The following is a 20041-nucleotide window of genomic DNA, read 5'->3' on the forward strand; positions in this document are numbered from 1 at the left end:
TCATCAACAGATGAACAAGATGTACATGTATACTACGGAATACTACTCAGGCACAAAAAAGATGGAAACAATGCCATTTGCAGCAACATGGATGAACCTGGATTAGCTACTAAGTAAGTCAGAAAGAGAAAAACAAATATCATATGGTATCACTTACATGTGGGATCTAAAGTATGACACAAATGAACCTATCTATGAAACAAACAGCATCAGGGACACAGAGAACAGACTGGTGATTGCCAAGGAGGAGGGCGATAGGGGAGGGATACAGTGGGAGGTTGAGGTGAGCAGATATAAGCTTTTATATATAAAATGGATAAATAACATCCTACTGTATAGCACAGGAAACTATATTCAACATTCTATGATAAACCATAATGGAAAAGGATATATTAAGAAAAGAATGTGTATATATATATATGTGTAGGTATAAGTGAATCACTGCTGCAAAGCTGTAATTAACACAACATTGTAAGTCAACTATACTTCAATAAAAAGAAATTTTTAAAAAAGGACAGATTCCTCTCCACCCAAACCAGCTTCTCTTATTGAGGCCAGAAGTTTGCTTCCTATTCATCCCCAAACGAGCACTGCTCATATGCAGCAGACAAGTGTCTTTCCAAGGAACCAGGGGAGACAGATTCTGAGCAATCTGATGGAGAAGGCAGAGCCAGCACAGTGCGCAGGGTCACCCAGGTTCTCTGGAGGCTCGGTCAATCACCGGCTGTGCTAGGGGCGAGTCTCAACCTCAGGGCACGAGCAATAGGAGAGACAGAAGGAGACAAAATGCTGGTGAGGATGACACAGGGCTCAGCATGCTCAGAAGGGTGCCCGGAGCTCAACAAACACTGAAATGTGCACTGCTTTATAAATATCTGCTCGCTGCAAAGCCAACCATGCAGTCAGCCACAGGTGCAGTGACAGCTTCACCTGAGGACGAGATTTGAGATGGGAGAGAGAAAGCCAGGGACAGAGCAAGAAAACCCTCCTGCTGTAAGACAGTACTCTGGGGACTTCCCTAGTGGGCCAGTGGCTAAGACTCTGCACTCCCCATGTAGGGGGCCTGGGTTTGATCCCTATTCAGGTTAGACCCCATATGCCACAACTAATACCCGGCATGGCCAAATAAATAAATATTTTTTTAAAAATTAGATCTTTAAAGAAAAAAAAAGACACTGCTTCAGTGGCAGTCTTCAGTGAAGGGAAGAAGCTATAAAGACCATCGCGGGTGGGAAGTGGGGAGCATTCCACGCCCCCAGTCTGTCCTTGAAGACCTACTCCAGACACACCGCATGCAAGAACCCCAGCCCCTCCAGGGATCTGGAGGTTAGGAAATGTCCTACAGAAACAAGCCTGTGATCCCAGCCAAACTGGGGCATCTGGGACACCCAGTGGGAAGGTAAAGTGGGATTCTTCCCTGGTTGAGCTCCCTGCCTTGCTCAGGACACAAAGAAAGGCCCTTAAGGAATGTCCACGATCCCTGCAATTGAAGATTCCTTTGACACACACACACCTACTACGTGCTGAGCCTGGGAGATGGTGGGGCCCAAAACAATCAGGTCCCCGGGCTCAGCCTGCCTTTCAGAGCCTCCCCGTTCCCCTCCTCACAGCAGGCTGTTCTGTTATGGCTGCATCTTCAGGGTCCAGCACAGAGCAGAGTTCAGTAAATAATGAAAGAATGACTGAAAGCACATTTCTGACAGGCTGGCTCAATTCCGGAGTTCACCTCTGGGCTGGAGCTGAGGCTGCGGGGAGTTGTTTTCTCCAGGAGGAAATTGTAAAAATGCCTCCGAGTCAGAGGTGGCATGTGGCCAGCTGGGTCACACACCGGCGTCCCTTCTGGACGTGAGGGCTTCCCTGTCTCAGGATTGAGCAACTGGCGCGACGACCTCACACGCTGACCCCAGCAAAGCCTGGGCTCCTTTGTGCTCCTCTTTAAGAGGGACTCAAATAATTCCACTGAGTGTAAAAGCAGGGGCGTGCAATGCGGCCCCCTGTCGTGTACATGGCCGGTTTCTGGGGCCAGGGTCAGGCAGTGCTTTGTGCAGAGGGAGGGAGTTCTCCCCTGTAATGAAGGTCACTGCCTTGCAGAATGCCCCTGCCAGCCGATCCGGGCAGCCCCGGACCAGGCCTGACTGGGCTGCCAGCTGCAGAAAAGCTGACAACAAGTCCTCTTCTGAGCTGAAGGCATGGATGTCAGGAGTTCTGGATACTTTGTTATTCCAACTTCTCTGCTTGGAGAAGGGAGGAGGGGGAGAGGGAGGAAGAAGAGGAGGAGGTGGCGGGAGGAGAAGCAAGGCAGCAACCTTGGTCGCCTCTCTCAAGGTCAGAAGGGGAGCCACTTCCAATCATGAGGCCTGGTCCCTGGGGCTGAAGCTTCCATCCAGGTCAGCTGAAATGCGGCTCAGCAGACTCAGAAAGCAGAGGAGCCAGGCATCTCCCGGCAACCTCTCCGGTTGCTGGTTTGAGTCTTGCGGCTATGGCCAAGGAAGACAGTGACCTGCTGGGTGACAAAGGCTGCTGTTGTGTAGTGGCTGAAAGCAAGGACTCTGGGCCACCTGGGTCCTCATCCAGGCCTCTCACCCAATGGGCAAGTTAGCCAACCGCTGGGTCTCTGTCAACTGGAGGAAATATCAGTGCCTACTTCACAGGATGGTTTTGAGGATTAAATGAGCAAATCCACACAAAGAGTTCCAAACACCACCTGGCCTATAAACAATAAATCTTAACCATCCCATGATCACTGAGGACAGAATCTGCCCTCCACCCCCAAATTCTGATTGTAGGAAAAAACTCAGTGGGTTTGCAAGTAGCTTATATTTTATGCTTTCTACTTTTTTCTATTTTCTAATTTTCTACAAGGAACAAATATCATTCTGCCGCTGAGGAAAAACAGTTTCAACTTCTCAGAAATCAAGATGCCATTGCTGGGACCCTAGAAGCCAGAACCAGAAAAGTAAGTGCCAGAGAAGGTTCCTAAATGTGGATCTGCCCTCATTCAAGACAAGGATGTAGGGAGAAGGGAGGCATGCTCCTTTAAGACCATCTTGAAAATCTAGGCAAACACAAATAATACAATCTTATCTTGGGGGAATTTCCTGGCAGTCCACTGATTAAGGATTCCACGTTCTCACTTCTGAGGGCCCAGGTTCAGTCCCTGGACTGGGAACTAAGATCTGCCAAAAAAAGAAAAAGATTAATCTCATCTGACCTCTCAGGAAAGGCTAGGCTGGCACATTTCCTTTGGGTCTGAAAGGAGTTTTAAAACAAACCTCCTCTCTCGCCTCGTTTCCAAGATCACCAAGAAAAGAAGGAACAATGATCCTACAGAAAAAAAGCCATGGTCACGTGCAGCCTGTCCAACACACCAACTATGCCCAATGTATGCCCAAGGATAAGCCCATTAAAAAGTTTGTCATTCAGACTTCCCTCGAGGTCCAGTGGTTAAGAATCCGCCTCCCAATGCAAGGGACATTGGTCCCTGCCATCCCGTGGTCCAGGAAGATCCCACATGCCTCGGGGCAACTAAGCCCACGTGCCACAGCTACTGAAGACCATGCCCTAGAACCCGTGGTCTGCAACAGGAGAAGCCATCACAAAGAGGAGCTTGTGTACAACTAGATAGATGCCCCTACTTGCTGCAACTAGAGAAAGCCCATGCGTAGCAACAAAGACTCAGTGCAGCCAAAAATAAACATTTTCTCTTTTTAAAAAAATTTGTCATTCGGAACATCCTAGAGGCCGCAGCCATCAGGGATGACAACTCTGAAACAAGTGTTTTCAACGCCTCTGTGCTTCCCAAGCTGTATGTGAAACAACACTATTGTGTGAACGGTACCATTCACAGCAAAGCAGTCAACCAGGCATCATTCTCAGAAACCGCTGAAGGACAGAACAGCGCCACCCTGATTTAGACCTGCAGGTGCTGCTCCACGGCCTCCACTGAAGCCCAGGAAAGGAGATGAGTCCTTAAAGACTGAAGAAATACTGTTTTCTGAAAAGACAATAAAACGGAAATCATACTTTTCTTTTTTAAAAGTAATTCTATTTTTTTCCTTGGCTGTGCTGGGTCTTTGCTGCCTTGAGGGCTACTCTCCACTTGCAGTGCGCAGGCTTCTCACTAAGGTGCCTCTTGTTGCAGAGCACAGGCTCTAGGGTGCACGAGGACTTCAGCATTTGCAGACTGCGGGCTCAGAAGTTGTGTTGCATGGGCTTGGCTGCTCCGTGGCATTTTTCCAGACTAGGGTTCAAACCCGTATCTCCTGCATGGGCAGGTGGATTCTTTACCACTGAGGCACCAGGGAAGCCCAGAAATTATACTGAAGAGGAAAAAAAAGAAAAGAACCGAAAGCTGCCTTGCTGGTCCTACTGTAACCAATGCAGACAACTGGTGGGTGCCTCATGGAGGGCAGAATGCTGTGACCAGAGGTGTGAACACCCCACCACGCAGAGCCCAAGTCTCCCTGGGAAGGCAGGGAGGGGTTCTAACCTGGAGGACAGACTCTGGGTGTGGGGAACTGGTGGCCCGATGATGAAAGACTCTGAACTCCGCCCTCTAAGCCTTCAGCATTAGCAAGAGGATGCTTATAATGCAATCCTGGCTGTGACAGCGGACAAAGTACTATAAGACACCAAGCATTCACTACTCGGTGGGTTCAAGGTGACTGTAAATAAGAAGATAAAGATGCCGAGATCCCAGCAGCCAAACCGCAAATAGCATGAGGAGCAGAGAGGGTGCCCAATGTCAATATCCTAGTCATGGTGTGAGCCGAAATGTTCTCCTGACAGGAAGGACGCTTGGATCTTCTCAGCAGGGTGACTGGCTTGTTCTTGGCATGTGCCCAGGACTTGCTGGACACGCTTGGCTTGAAGCCTGCTTTCTTAGGATGCGGGCTTGATCTGCTCTGTGCCCTGCGATGTGCCGCTGAGTCTTCCAGGTGAACTCCTGCTGTTCACCCCGTCTCCCTGAGGTTGACATACAGCATGCGTCTGGCATACAGCAAAGGTGAAATACAGGGGGTTGTTTATGACTATTTTACCCATGTGGGGTCAAGGGCTCTTAAACACTGCATGATAAATCAACTCATGCAGCTCAAGATTCTCCCTCCCCTCAAAAAAATCTCTGAGACCAGAACAGCAGGCCTTGACCAAACAGGTCTGGACACTAGACTTGCTAGGGCAAATGGTGCAGTTTCTCAGTTTCCAGCCCAGTCAGCTGTCTGACAGCCACTTCACACAAAATCCCTCCCCTCAAATAGTTCTAAGCCTGCCAGTCTGCAGAAACAGGAACAGGAAATGGAAAATTACCATGTCCTCGCTCACTGTACAGTAACGCTGGAGCTGCTCGGCGTGGCCCGCACATGACTGACCCCTGTTTCTAGCCCGCCCTGTGCTGTGTGGCCACCGCTGAAATACTACGGATTAGAACACACACCACTGACACTGTAGCAGCTTTCTGGAGGAAGTAACACACACTGGTCACATCAAGTGCACGCATCAAAGGTAAGACCCATCCTGACTTCTGAAATGTGAAACCATAGCAGGAAGGAAACACAGGGCCGACCACTCTTGCATGAGAGGCAGGGAGCGCTAAATTATTTCCTGAACAGCCAAGTTTCCTTGCAGATTTGAGCCGAATCCTATAAATAAGTCTCACACTTTTTTGAAGCACACCCCTGAACAAGGCTACCTGGAAAAACTGCCTCCACTTGCATCTGCTGAGACACAGGAGATGCAGGTTCAATCCCTGGGCTGGGAAGATCCTCTGGAGGATGAAATGGCAACCCACTCCAGTATTCTTGCCTGGAAAACCTCATAGACAGAGAAGCTTTGAGGACTACAGTCCAAAGGGTTACAAAAGGTTGCTCTGACATGACTGAGCATGCAGGTGCACGAGCAGCCTGTGACTGGTGCCCCAGTGGGGTCCCAAGCATCCCTGGCTTCAGGGGGAGCTGGGGCGTCTTCCTTCATCTCTGTCCAGGAGGGACATCGGGAGGGATTAGGGCTGCTTTCAAGTTTCCGAAATCTCAAAATCTCAGAGGGAGCGATCCCATCCCCCGACTCCACTGGCAAAGAAGCTATTTCTCAGCTGATAAGTAATGAAAGCAGGGGAAGGGGAGGGGAAGGATACAGGGGTGAGAGAGACAGAGGGAGACCATTTACTGAGAGAAAGACAGGCCTCTTCTAGAATCTACGGAGGCCCAGAGGCACTGCTTCTTTTGGTACCTTCACTAAGAGATGAGTCTATTGATGTTGGACTTAAGAAGCCTTAAAAGCAGTTGTGGGAACTCATTTCTTACCTGGGCATCCTGGACAGGACAAGGCAGAAAGGTGGGATGCAAATGCACTCCCCGCTGGGAAGCCCCGGTGGACAGTGATGAGGGGCCACGATAGGGGAGGGACATGACTCTCCTGACGGTGGAGAAGCGTGGCTCCAAAGGCTCCCGCCCACTAAGTTCAACTGAAGAAAAAAAAGGATCTCCTCAGCTGTTGGACTCAGTGCAACCTACCAAAATCTTAAATGCACACACCTCTGACCAAAGCCATCCCATCTGTGGGAATTTATTTCACAGACATACTTCAGTGTGCAAAGATGCAAGGGAAAGGACAGTTGTTGTCACATTGTGTAAAGCAGTGTAAAAAAAAAAGATGACACTGTAAATATACATTGACAGAGAAATCATTCTATAGATGTCGGTGTTTATAACATGGAGAACTCTGCACTCAGTGTAAAGAGTAAGGTACATCCAAAAGACTGACGGGAAAGATGTTCCCTAACATACCACAAAGAAAGCACCTTTGGTGTTAACCCATTTGTGCAGATCTAACTGATTCTGATTATTCACGGTGCACAGAGAACCATGCTCCTAGAGGGAAGATACAGGGTTAGGTTCCTGTGAGTCTGATCACAATCAATCAACACATAAGCTTTTCTGGACTTCTCCAGTGGTCCTGTAACCACAGAATCAATCCCTGGTCCAAGAAGATTCCACATGCCGCAGAGCAGCTATGTCCATGTGCCACAGCTACTGAGCCCATGTGCCTGGAGCCCGTGCTCCAAAAGAGAAGCCACGGCAACAAGGAGCCCACGCACAGAAGCTAGAGAAAGCCCAGTCGCAGCAACAAAGACCCAGCGGAGCAAGAAAACCCCCACGTAACCTTTTCTGTGTATTTTTGTTTAATATATCATTGATTCATGATCACTGAACTCACAGCTAACAGCACTATACCTTTTGCCTAAACAAAGCTGACCTAACACACAAATGTTCTCCGAAGGAGCATACAGCACAGCCTTCCCAAACGCAGCAGAACAGAACACCATAGTTCAAACATGATGGTGGGGGCTCATTTCACACAGCAAAGTCTCCAACAAGCAGAAAAATAAGAAAACATGGCACGAAACAGAGCAAAAAAGGCCACCTGATATTTGTTATTAATATGAGAGCTGAAATGAGAAAGCACAGAGCTGCCCCCAAAGCTCCAGAAGCACTGGTTTTGGAGTCACAAATAAACCCCAGTGAGCAGGTGAATCTGCAAGTACAGAATCTTGGCTCATGAAAGCTGACTGTATGTTTGTATACACAGGGAATATTCCTAGAAAATACATTCAATCCGTTTTGGGCAAAGATATAAGAAACTGTTCCCATAAGTTGTCTCTGGAGAGTGGGATGGGCAACAGATTTTGTATTTTATTCTTTGAATCTCATTACAAGTGAGTGTACCATTGCTAATTTTAAAACTCTAGCAGAGGGAGATGGGCCTACTACAGGTAAGCACAGAAGAGCAGGACTGACTCAGGCCCGGCTCAAGGAGCCTGCCCTGCAGGAGGACCCAAGGACAGAGAAGGGTCTTATTCTTGCAGAGACCACGGGATCACCCTCCTGCTTGATGCCTCCCTCTCCTGGGGAGAAGGATGAGGGCTGAGATGAAGGCCAGAACTGGACTCAGGCTCAGCTACAAAAAAATGGAAGTCAGAATTTTATCCCAAGAAACACATGGACTCATCTCCCTGAGCTCCCACAGCTTCTCACAAATCAGAAGTCAGGGGCAGGATGCAGCTCACCGACAATTCAGCACTCAGAAACCTTGTTCTCCCAGGGAGCGGGTAGGGGTCCAAAAGTCACAATGAAAGAAAACAGAAGCTTGCAAAGAGAAAGTATAATGGAATTGGGATTAGCTGGAAAGAAAGAATGAAAAAAAGAATGATAAAAGGAGGAAGGGAGGGCAATTTTGTTTACTGGGCAGTTTATACAGCTATTAACCTATGATTCATTCCCTCCCATACCCACCCAGAGAAATGAAAATAGGTTTACTTTCTCAATTATGAAAATACATAAGTACATCTAGATCTGGAACGATACACCCCAAACTTTGGGAATGGGACTATGGATTTGGGGAGAAACTGATTTTTTTACACTGGGTGCTTCTGTTCCTTTTGGAATCTTTTAAACAATAAAAATATACAGTAAAAAAACCATAAATATATATATGTATATACATAAATATATATATATATATATAAAGTCTCCTATATATGAACCTTCAAGTTTCGAACATTCAAAGATGCAAATGTTTGTTCCGTCAATGTCAGGAGTAAGTGAAACTGCAGCTTGCTCTGTCTCCTATTGCTACTGATCCTTCAGCTCTGCCGTCTCCCACCTCCTCTCCCTCCTGCAGTCAGTAACACTGCTTACCTGTTCAATCGATACCAGCCCCTGTATGCCAGCGTTGTACTGTACTACTGTACTTTTCAAGGTACTGTACTGCAAGATTAAAAATGTTTTTTTTTTTTGCTTTTGTTTTTATGTGTTATTTGTATGAAAAGTATTACAAACTTATTATAGTAGAGTACTGCATAGCAGATTGTGTTAGTCAGGTACCCAGGCTAACTTTGTTGGACTTATGAACAAGTTGGACTTACGAATGCACTCTCAAAATGGAACTCATTCGTATGTCGGAGACTTACTGCATCTCATACTTTTTATATCATCATTGTAAGATCTTATACTACATTTAAGGCCTTGCCATCCCAGCAAAATGCCACTGGTCATGCCTCCTGCCTTTCTGGTTTTCTTTCCCTCCCTCTCTCCTTTCTCTCCTTCCCTGTCCATATCCTGGGGATAAGGACTCAGCACATATTCATCTCTGAATGACAATAACCAGGCAAAGGCAAAACTCCAAGTTTCCTTCAAAAAGTTCAACACAGAATAACCACATATGGGCAGCAATTCCACTCCGACGTTGATACCCGAAAGAACTGAAAGTAAATGTTCAAACAAAATTGGTGCTCAAATGTTCACAGCAGCACTAATCCTAGCAGCCAAAAGGTGAAAACCACCCAAATGTCCATCAACATGTGAATGGATAAACAAACTGTGGTCCATCCATACAAGGCTGTATGTATCCATACAGCCGTAACAAGGAATGAGGTACTGAAGTACTGCTACATGCTACAACATGGATGAATCTTAAAAACTTAAAGTAAAAGAAACCAGACATAAAAAGGTCACATATTGTATGATTCCTTTCCATATGCAATATCTAGAATAGGCAACTCCAGACAGACACAAAACCGACTGGTGGTTCCCAGGGGCTGGGGATGGGAAGGAATGGGAACCGACTGCTTCACGGGGTACATGGGCACCTTTCGGGATGATGAACGTGTGCTGGAACCAGAGAGAGCTGATGGCTGTGCAACAGCGGTACGTGAACTAAATGCCACAGAACCGCACACTTCACAGCAGTTAAAATGGTAGATTCTATGTTGTGATATGAATTCTACCTCAATTAAAAAAAATAAAGCAAAATTCCAAACTGTGTGACTTTGGGCCTCTCTGAACCTACAGAATGGTCAGAAGACAGCACGACTACCCGGGTTGGTTGCGAAGCTTCCAAGTGATGTGTGTATGAAGTGGCTGGCACAGGGCTGGGCGTGTAGAAAGGGACCAGTAAACAATGTAGCCACCTCATCAGGACGATGATTATGTGGCACCGTCAAAGCCAACTCACCTGCAGGTGGTGGGGTTTCTGTGTTGTCAATTAAACAACAACAACAACCAAAAGACAGCCGGGGAGGGGTGCTTTATAAGATGAAAGACTACAGAAGACAGTGGCTCTATTCAATTTATGGCACACTTATACCTAGATGAGACTTACAGAAAGAGTCTCTCCAGGCTATCCTGGTGGCTCAGTGGTAAAGAATCTGCCTGCCAATGCAGGAGACATGAGTTTGACCCCTGCGTCGGGAAGATCCCCTGAAGGAGGAAATGGCACCCCACTCCAGTATGCTTGCCTGGGAAATCCCATGGACAAAGGAGACTGGTGGGCTAGTCTATGGGGTCACAAACGAGTCGGACACGGCTTAGCAACTGAACAACAGGAGTCTCTCCTCTGTTAAGGAAGAAAATGAAGTTAACTTGGTCATACAGGGACTTCCCTGGTGGTCCAGTGGTTAAGAATCTACTTAGCAATAAAGGGGATGAAAAATAAATAAATAAAACTTGATCATAGAGAGGCAAAGGGCGGCTCTGCCACTGGTCCGCCATGGAACAGCCCACAAACTCTTGCTTTTTTTCCTCCTTCCACAGTCTGGAGACATGGGTCCTTGACCGGCTCCTGTTTTATGGGAGCAGAGAAACTGCGTGTGGGTGAGTAGGTTCCATCTATGCAAGACCCTTACCTGGAAGCAGCTGCAAAAACCCAAGAACTGTCACCTTCTTATCTGGGAATTAATTATTTGCTAGCAAATTAGCAGAACTCAGAACCTCCCGAGCAAGGTGACCTCCCTTGTGGCTGACAGTTGGCCTGGGGAGAGGCGAAGAAGGAATGAATAGGATTTCAGGCTGTCATGGAAACTTTTCTTTCCTGGGGCCTCTGAGCATATGGCAGGTGTCCTGAAAAATCCGTTCCTGCCACTCAAGGCTGGCTGCCGCCCTCAGACATGTGGGTATGTGTGGGGGTCCGCTCTCCGACTGAAAGGTCCCCTCCCTCTGCCATGGCAGCCACGGCACAAAGAAGTCCCCAGTGCACACCTCCCGCCCCAGCTCCCCCAGACAGACGCCGGAGCCTCGGTGGCCCCATGGAAATCCAAGTCCCCCACCCCAGGGGCCTCGAAGCAGCCCACAGATCACAGACAGCAGCAAGCCAGAGGCCATGGCACAGACTCCCCGAGGGTCCCTTGAAATGCGACGCCCTTCTTGCCTTCTGCTAACAGGGACGTCTCGCCAGCCCCACAGCTCCTCCCAAGACCAAAGAGAGCTGCGAGCTGATGTTTGAAGTTAGCAAGCAGGACTTTGATGTTAGCAAGCAGGCCAGTCTCCCAGCAAACCGGGCTCCTCTATATCACAGGGGAAAGCCAGCTGGCCCAAGGTAAAGAAAATCACAAATCAGAAGGCTGTAAACCCAAAGCTGGCAAAGGGATTATAGGTGGCAGGTGCCAGGGTGGAAAACAAGGCAGAATTAAAAACTCTAATGCCATGTGTTTGCAACTGGGTGATGGTGATGAAGGGCTCATAGCAGTGTGCCAGGGATAGACAAAGCCACTGGAGAAAATGGGCATGATCTTCTTGAAGCATCAGTGGGAAGCAAAAAGATTAGGCAAGGGCCCCCAGTAATAAAATAGGACAATAACATAACGTAGCGACGAAGGCAATATCTGATTAGATATCAAGGAACTGTGACTGCAGCTGGTCACTTTGGGGTATCCACTCCTCTGCATTAAGGGCAACCTGGAGAAGTGCGGACGCCCCACTCTAAAGGAACCCTTGGCTCCATTCATTTCCTTTAGCCCACAAATACTATACCCTGAGGCCTCACTATGTGCTCCTTTTCCCTCTGAAACTCACTGCTGAGGGGCGTGTGCTGCTCAGTCACTCAGTCCTGTCCGACTCTTGGACTGTAGCCTGCAGGTTGGACTTCGACCCCGTGGACTGTAGGCTGCAGGATCCTCTGTCCATGGGATTCTCCAGGCAAGAATACTGCAGTAGGTAGCCATTCCCTTCTCCAAGAGACCTTCCAGACCCAGGAACTGAACCAGCATCTCCGGAATCTCCTGCGCCTCCTGCACCACAGGTGGATTCTTTATAGCTGAGCCGTCAAGGAAGCCTGCTCAGTGGGGGAGGTGGGTTTTAATTAAAAATCCACGACGCTATGGAACTGTACATCAGAGACACTTTACATACACCCCACTCACTCTGCAGGCAGTGGTGGAGGCTTGCTTAGGGATGCAAGCGTGGGACCCGAGTGCTGTCTAACCAAGACCAGAGGGGCAGGGGAAGAGAATGGGAAGCGCTCTGGGCAGGGGGAACAGTATATGCAAAGCTCTGTGACAGGGGAGCAGGGGAACTGGCTGGAACCCAGGGATGGAAGGGGAGAAAGGCATGAGGTCAGAGAGGCAGGACCCTGATGGCTGGTCCTTTTAAGACCGTCAGTAAACCAGGGGGCGATTTTAAAGTGGCAGCATGGTATGGCAGACTGTGTTTGAACCAGGCCAGGAGCATGTTCATTTCCTACCTAGGCAGACAGACAGATGGTCAAAGCCACGCTGTGTTTTAGTGAGGCCTCATTGAAAGAGGCCTGTGCCCAGGCCTGACAAATACATGAAGGGTCCTGCTTGGGACCCACACAAGCAGTCACATTTCTAAACACGTCTAAGGACAATGGTTGCTAGAGTTCCCCACCCACCCACCTAGCACATTCAGAGGCCCTATATGTCAGAAAGGAGGTAATATGGGGTTAAGACACAGATTCTGGCATCGTGCATTTCTGGGCTCAAATCCTATCTGCTATAGATCCAAGGCAAATTTCTTAACCTCTCTGCGCCTCGGTGAAATGCAGGTACTCAAACATCTGTCTTCTAGAGTCATTATGTTGATTCTTTTAAGATCAAGTTGCTAAAATCCTTATGCCTTATAGTCTGGTACATTTTAAATGCTTCCCTGGTGGCTCAGACAATAAAGAGTCTGCCTGTAGTGCGGGAGACCCAGGTTTGATCCCTAGGCCAGGAAGATCTCCTGGAGAAGGAAATGGCAACCCACTTCAGTATTCTTGCCTGGGAAATCCCATGGATGGAGGAGGGGTCACAAAGAGCTGGACACGACTGAGCAGCTTCACTTCTTCGCATTCAGCTAAGGATGAATACAGAAGACGCACAAAGACCACGGAAATGTAGAACAATTCGGGAGCACGTGGGCTCATGGAGCGGGAGGGCACGGCACAGGGAAGGAGGCGGGTTCCACGTACTTGCGAGCAGGAGGCAGGAGACCGCCGCGGCGTAGAGCTGCTTGGAGGTGGTGACGTCATAGCGATCCAGGAAGTGGTCCAGCAGGTAGACAGCCAGGTGCCGGGCAGCGGGGCAGAGCTGGCAGTGGCTGCTCAGCAGGGTCAAGATGTCGACGAAGAATCGGCGGCTCTTCAGGAGCGGGGAGTGGGCTCGGAAGGTGGGCAGCTTCAGCTCCTGGAACAGGTAGGGCAGAAGAGGAGGTCAGGGCTGCCTCCCGGGAGCCTCAGGGCCCACCTGCTGGCTGGTGAGGGAGCATCAATTCCCTCCATTCCCTCTTCACTTTCCTTCAAGTCCCACATGGCAGTCACTCTGTTCTAGAAAGTCTTGGACCATCTTCCTCCCACCCTCGCTGAGCATAGGCTCGTGAACTGTCAAGAACGTGAAGACAGAGGCAAGGGTGATAGCCTGGTCATTCCCAGCAAAAGGTTGACTGCCTGAGATGCACAGGCCATAAAACACATAGGAGGACTTAAGCTGGGAGTCTCAAATCCAAATTCGGGTTTTTCCACTCAAGCAGGTTGTATGACCTTGGTCAGTCCACCTTCACCTTGGCTTCCTTTCCAACAGCTGAGGATAAAATGAAAAATGGATGTAAAGCCCCAAGTACCCAGCAACCTCTCAGGGTCCTCAGCTTAATTTCCTCTATGGGTGGGATTGTGAGAAACACTGTTTTGAAAAAAATTCAGTGTAAGAAAAATTGTTAATTTTGAGCACAAGGACTTCCCTGGTGGTCCAGTGGTTAAGACTCCACGCTCCCAATGCAGGGGGGCTAGGTTCAATCCCTGGTCAGGGAACTAGATCCCACACGCCACAACTAAGACTTCACACGCCACAACTAAGAGTTCACACGCCACAACTAAAGATCTCGTATGCCACAACTACAGCACCCTGCATGACACAATGAAAATCAGAGACCCTGAGTCCCGCAACTCAGACCTGGCCCAGCCTAATGAAAACTAGAGTACAGAGGACTCCAAAGAGCCTTCACCCAGATTCATTAGTTGTTATCTTACCTCTTCTTTCTCTATACATACACTTTTTCTAAAAGTAAGTTCTAGCCATCATATGTCCCCTGAGGAGGTGACTCTTCCTTCGTAATTTATGTACTACTGTGTCATCTGAATTTATCAGTCTAACACAAGTAAATGCAACAAGAGAACTATCTCACCCAAGATTTTGATGAATGAAAAAATTTTCTTATACCTCTACCATACATTTAAGCAAGCAGACCAGACACAATTTACTTAGGAAACGTCTTAGCAACATTTTGTCAAAAGGGGGAACAAAAAAGAAGCAAAAATCCAGGAAAAACAGAAAGAAGAAAACTGCAGAAAAGGAACTGTGAGTGTCCACTAAGGGCAGGTTAACTGGGGGATGAGATTAAAACAGACCAGTGACCCTCCCCTGTCTAACACCCTCTTTTAACCCTGGGGCTGTGAATAGCTTTGGGACAAGGAGATATCTGTTCATTCACTCATTTAAGAGATACCAATTCATTCATTTCACTCAATAGGTATCAAGTAACTTCTATATATCAGGCATTATTCTAGGCAGAGGGGGTATAATCAGGAATGAGATAGACACAGACATGAATGTAAGATTAAAACTATAAAACTCTTAAAAAAAAAAAAAAAAGGAGCAAATCTTTATGATTAGGTTAGGCAGTGGTTTCTTTGATATGACATACAAAACAGAAGGAACCAAAAAGAAAAAAAAAAACTGCATAAGTTGGACTTCAAAATTTAAAACTTGCAAAAGACACCATCTAGAAGACGAAAAGATAACCCACAGGATGGGAGAAAATATTTGGAAATCATAGATCAGTAAGAGACTCTAATTCAGAATATACAAAGAACTCTCACAACTCATCAATAAAAAGACCAACAACCCAATTTAAAAATGGGCAAATGATTGAACAGATATTTCTTCAAAGAAGGTATAGAAATTGCCAATAAGCACACAAAAAGATGCTCAACATTACTAATCTTTAGGAAAATGCAAAGCAAAACCACAATCAGATACCACTTCACATCTATTAGAATGGCTATTATAAAAACAAAAATGGAAAATAAACACATGTTGGTGAGAATGTGAACAAATTGGAACCCTCATACACTACCGGTGGGAAAGAAAAATGGTGCAGCCACTGTGAGAAAATGATTTGGCAGCTCCTCAAAATGTAAAAGAGTTACCGCATGACCTAGCAATTCCAATCCTTGGTGTATACTCAACAGAAATGGAAACAGATGACCACACAGAAACTCGTACTGGAATGTTCATAGCAGCACTATTCATAATAGCCCCAAAATGAAAACAACCTAAGTGTCCACCAACTGATGAATGGAAATATATGGAATACCCATCCCATGGAATATTATTATTCCACAAAAAGGAATGAAATACTGATATGTGTTACAACTTGGATGAAACTTGAGAACTTTACGTTAAGTGAAAAAAAAATCCAGTCATAAAAGGTCACATATCATAGGACTCTCTTTATATGGAATGTGCAGCACAGGAAAATATTAGGGAACTGTAGACCAAAACTGTCTGCCTTGGTCAGGCATGGTAATAACCACTTGCATGAGCTGTCTCACAACAGGAAGGTCCCCATAAGGAAGACAGTGCTGCCACTGAAAACTAACCAGGAAAATTTGGGAGGGGCCAAAAGGAGAGAGGAATCACCAAGCCACAGTACGTTCTGCTAACCTCCCAGAAACCCTCCCTTGGCAGAGAGATCGTGGCGCCACCAGGAAGGACCCTAGTCAGACCAAAGTGGGCATGAGCAAGATGACTGGCCACAGACAACCTGGTAAGCTAATCCCATGACCATAATAACTGAGACTGTGAGCCATGTGGCAGAGGAACCCTCTGCCCAGGAGCAGGGAACCCCCTCCTGGGTCCCCTCATCCCACTGTTCTCTGCCTGGGCGCCCCTTCCCAATAAAGTCTCTTGCTTTGTAAGGACATGTGTCTCCTCGGACAATCTGCTTCCGAGTGTTAGACAAGAGCCCACTCTTGGGCCCTGGAAGGGGTCCCCCTTCTGGTAACAAATCCGTACAAACAGAAAGTAGATTAGTGACTGCAGGAAGCTGGCGGCACGTGGGAAGGTTAACGGCAGAGGGAACCTACTAATGGATTGAGGGTTCTTTTAGGAATAATGAAAATGTTCTTAAATTAGATAGTGTCAATGGTTGCACAACTCTGTGAATACACTAAAAGCAACTGAATGTGTACTTCAAAAGGGTGAATGTTATGGTATGTGAATGGTATCTCAAAAAAGTTGTTATAAAAAAAAAATTAGATGGGCACATCACCCACTCTAATGGAGTTTATGGCCCTGCTGGAAAGAGATGACCATCAAAGGGTAAGACAACTGCAGAATTCCAAACCGGGATCAGCACTGCAGAGGAAAGCTGTGGACACTGGTAAAGATGCTCGTCTTCCCTGAGGGAGGGGAGGTCTGCCCTCTGAATGCAAACCCTGTAGAGATTCCAAGCGAGGATCTCTTCTCTGACTTATTCCCCCAGAACCTGAGGCCACAACACTACTCTCTCAGTAGCCCTAAAGCTGTGATCATGGAAGGTGCCCAACGCCTGATCAATTATTTCCTGTCCCTAACATTACACATGAAGAAAATGAATGTGACAAAGTCCTAAAACCCCAGGGCTTAACTAACAAGAAATATTAGATCTGAGACTAGAAGAATTTTAATGTATCCTTTTCCTCAACCTTTTATTATTTTTTTAAATCATGAAGAAAATCTTTTCTAATAAACAATTTTAAATAGAAGTATAGCTGATTCATAATATTTTGTTAATTTCAGGTTACAGCAAAGTAATTCAGCTAACATACATATTTTTTCAGATTCTTTTCCACTATAGGTTATTACAAAATACTGAATACAGTTCCCTGTGCTACAGAGTAAATCTTTATTCTTTAAATATTTTATATGCATCTGTTAATACCATATTCCTAATTTATCCACCACTCCTTTCCCCTTTGGTAACAAAGTTTGTTTTTTATGTCTATGAGTCCATTTCTGTTTTATAAATAAATTCATTTACATTATTTTTAGATTCCACATATAAGTGATACCACATATTTGTCTTTCTCTACCTGACTTACTTCATTTAGTAAGTCACATGATAATGGCTGCTTCAAATGGCATTATTTCATTTCTTTTTTTAATGGCTGAATAATAATCTGTATTATTATGTGCTGTATATATGTACCACATCTTCTTTATCCATTCATCTGTTGATGTACATTTAGGTTGCTCCCAAGTCTTGGCTATTGTGCTGCTATGAACACTGGTGTGCATGTATCTTTTAGAGATAGAACTTTCATCTTTTCTGGATATATGCCCAGGATTGGGGTTGCTGGATGATAATGGCAACTCTATTTTTTTTAGTTTTTTAGGGAACGTCCATACTGTTTTCCACAGTGGCTGCACCAATTTACATTCCATTCCCTGGTGGTTCAGTGGTCAAAAATCCACCTGCAATGCAGGAGACGTGGGTTCTATCCTTGGGTCGGGAAGATACCCCCGGAGAAGGAAATGTCAACCCACTCCAGTTTTCTTGCCTGGGAACTCCCACGGACAGAGGAGCCTGGTGGGCTACAGTTCACAGAGTCGCAAAGACTTAGTGACTAAACAACAAAACAGTGTAGAGGGGTTCCCTTCTCTCCACATCCTCGCCAGCATTTATTATGTGTAGGCTTTTAAAATCATGGACAAAATCTTCACTTCTTTAAGGAACAGATTTGACTTCTTCGGGTATTTTTCATCTTCATTGTTTGATGGATTCATGCTTCCACCATGGGACTTCGAGCTCCTTGAGGGTGCGAGTCTGGGTCTGCTCTTACTCCTCCTTGTTTTGCCACTGCCCTGGTGTGACAAAAACATGGTCAGATGCCTGGAATTAAACGGCGAAGGAGTGAAGGAAGGGAGGGGGGGAAAAGAAGGGAGGGACTGCAGTGGTGAGTACTGACTGCCCAGGTCGCAGGGGAAGGTGTGGCCACTTGTATAGAGTAGCAAGTCAGTGGGAACCTCAAGGAGACCTGTCTAGTCAGATTCTAGAAGGACGTCTAGGAACTAACCTGTTGAAGATGAAGGGGAAAAGGAAGTTCAGCTGGGAACACAGCACCTGCAAGGCCACACTGGTGTCCCATCTGGGGAAGCTGGAGCCCTTGGACAAGCCAGAGAGGGAGAGTATGCCTGAACAAAGCAGGTTGCGAGGGTGGACAGGGTCTCAGTCTATGTGTCCTGCTAAGATGGTAAAGAACCCACCTGCCAATGCAGGAGACATAAGAGACACAGGTTCAATCCCCGGGTCAGGAAGATCCCTTGGGGAAGGGCATGGCAACCACTCCAGTATTCTTGCCTAGAAAATCCTATGGACGGAGGAACCTGGCAGGCTACAGTCCACGGGGTCACAAAAGAGTTGGATGCGACTGAAGGGACTTAACACGTAAGATATTCCGCCTGTCCTGTGGGCAATGGAAGCCAGCGAAGGGTTTGGAGCAGGGCAATGACAGTGAAGGGTTTAGAGCAGAGTGGCCTTGCGGGGAAGATGTCTCAGTCAGCCTCACCCTGGTATATAGCCAGACAGCTGGTAGCAGCAGCCAATTTGCGGCTGCAGCCCTCTGATCACCAGGACCCCCTCCCCACCCTCCAGCAGCCCCCACAAGCTTGCAGCCTACTTGGGTATTTCCTTTAAGCAGAGGGTTCTAAGGCCTCTTGACAAGAAGCAACAACAATCTCAGATTCTTAGTGTTCCATAGGCAACAGCTGACGGAAATTAGCGAAGTGACCTTTGGCCCGGGTTGCACTGCCCTCATCCAGGCGATTCAAAGGCTCCAAACACGAGAAGTCAGATATGCAATGTCCTGACTTCTCTCTGGTTTTAGCTCAGCCCAACAGAGCTTCGCTCCCATCCTCTGCATTTTTCCTTGTGTAGGAGAAGCTCAAAGCAAGATGCTGTACATCTTTCCCCTGCACACCCTCCTGCAGAAAGAGCCCACTGGCTTGAGCGGATTCTCTGAGGAAGCCATCGGTACATAAAACAGCTACGGACCTTTGGAACAGGCAATAACAGCTCAAGAAGGAGTCAGCAGGTAGGGCTTCATGGAAAAGGCTGTTCTCAAGGGTGTGCAGGCTTCTAGGAAAGAGAACAGCTGTCTGTGATGCTCCCCAGCTCCATTTCTGCTCGTCCCTCAGACACAGGTTTAATCGTCACTTCCAAACAGAGGCTTTCTCTGACCCCTCATCATTTTAAATCAGGTGCCCCTTGTAAGCACGCTGTTCTTCAAGGCCAGATATTTACTTGTTTACTAAATTTACTTGTTTACTTCCTGCTAAACTCTAGCTGCAAAGAGCAGGAGTCACATCCACCCTGCCAATACCAACTGCCCAGAGCCTGGCACAGGGGCAGGTGTTAAAAAAAAATTCTCTGCCTAAGTTAAAAAAAGGAATGAACATCCATCAGAAGGCAAGGAGGAAACGTACATGCATGTTACTAAGTGAAAGAAGGCAATCTGAAAAGCCGACATACTATGATTCCAACTATATGACAATCTGGACTAGGAAAAACTACGGAGAAAGTGAAGAAAAAGATCAGTGGTTTGCCAGAGGTTGGGTGGGGGAGGGACGAACGGGGAGCACAGAGGACTTTCAGGGCTGGTACAGTCTATAACGGTGGAGACATGTCATTCCACATTTGCCCAAACTCACAGAACGTACACCACCAAGAGTGAACCC

At 47.0% G+C, this 20041-nt stretch overlaps 1 protein-coding gene and 1 pseudogene across 1 annotated transcript in view; one reads left to right on the forward strand and one right to left on the reverse strand.

Annotated features, from left to right (window-relative positions):
* Nucleotides 1–20041, reverse strand: part of CCNJL (cyclin J like) — a 63614-nt gene that overhangs the window by 20172 nt on the left and 23401 nt on the right. The window contains exon 3 of the mRNA XM_061151868.1: nt 13240–13453. Coding sequence (XP_061007851.1) covers nt 13240–13453 — 214 coding nt within the window. The remainder of the gene's footprint in view (nt 1–13239; nt 13454–20041) is intronic.
* On the forward strand, nt 3291–4819 carry LOC133061539 (small ribosomal subunit protein eS26-like; annotated as a pseudogene).

Source organism: Dama dama, chromosome 9 (assembly GCF_033118175.1).
Source record: "Dama dama isolate Ldn47 chromosome 9, ASM3311817v1, whole genome shotgun sequence".
In the NCBI taxonomy this organism is placed as follows: Eukaryota; Metazoa; Chordata; class Mammalia; order Artiodactyla; family Cervidae; genus Dama; species Dama dama.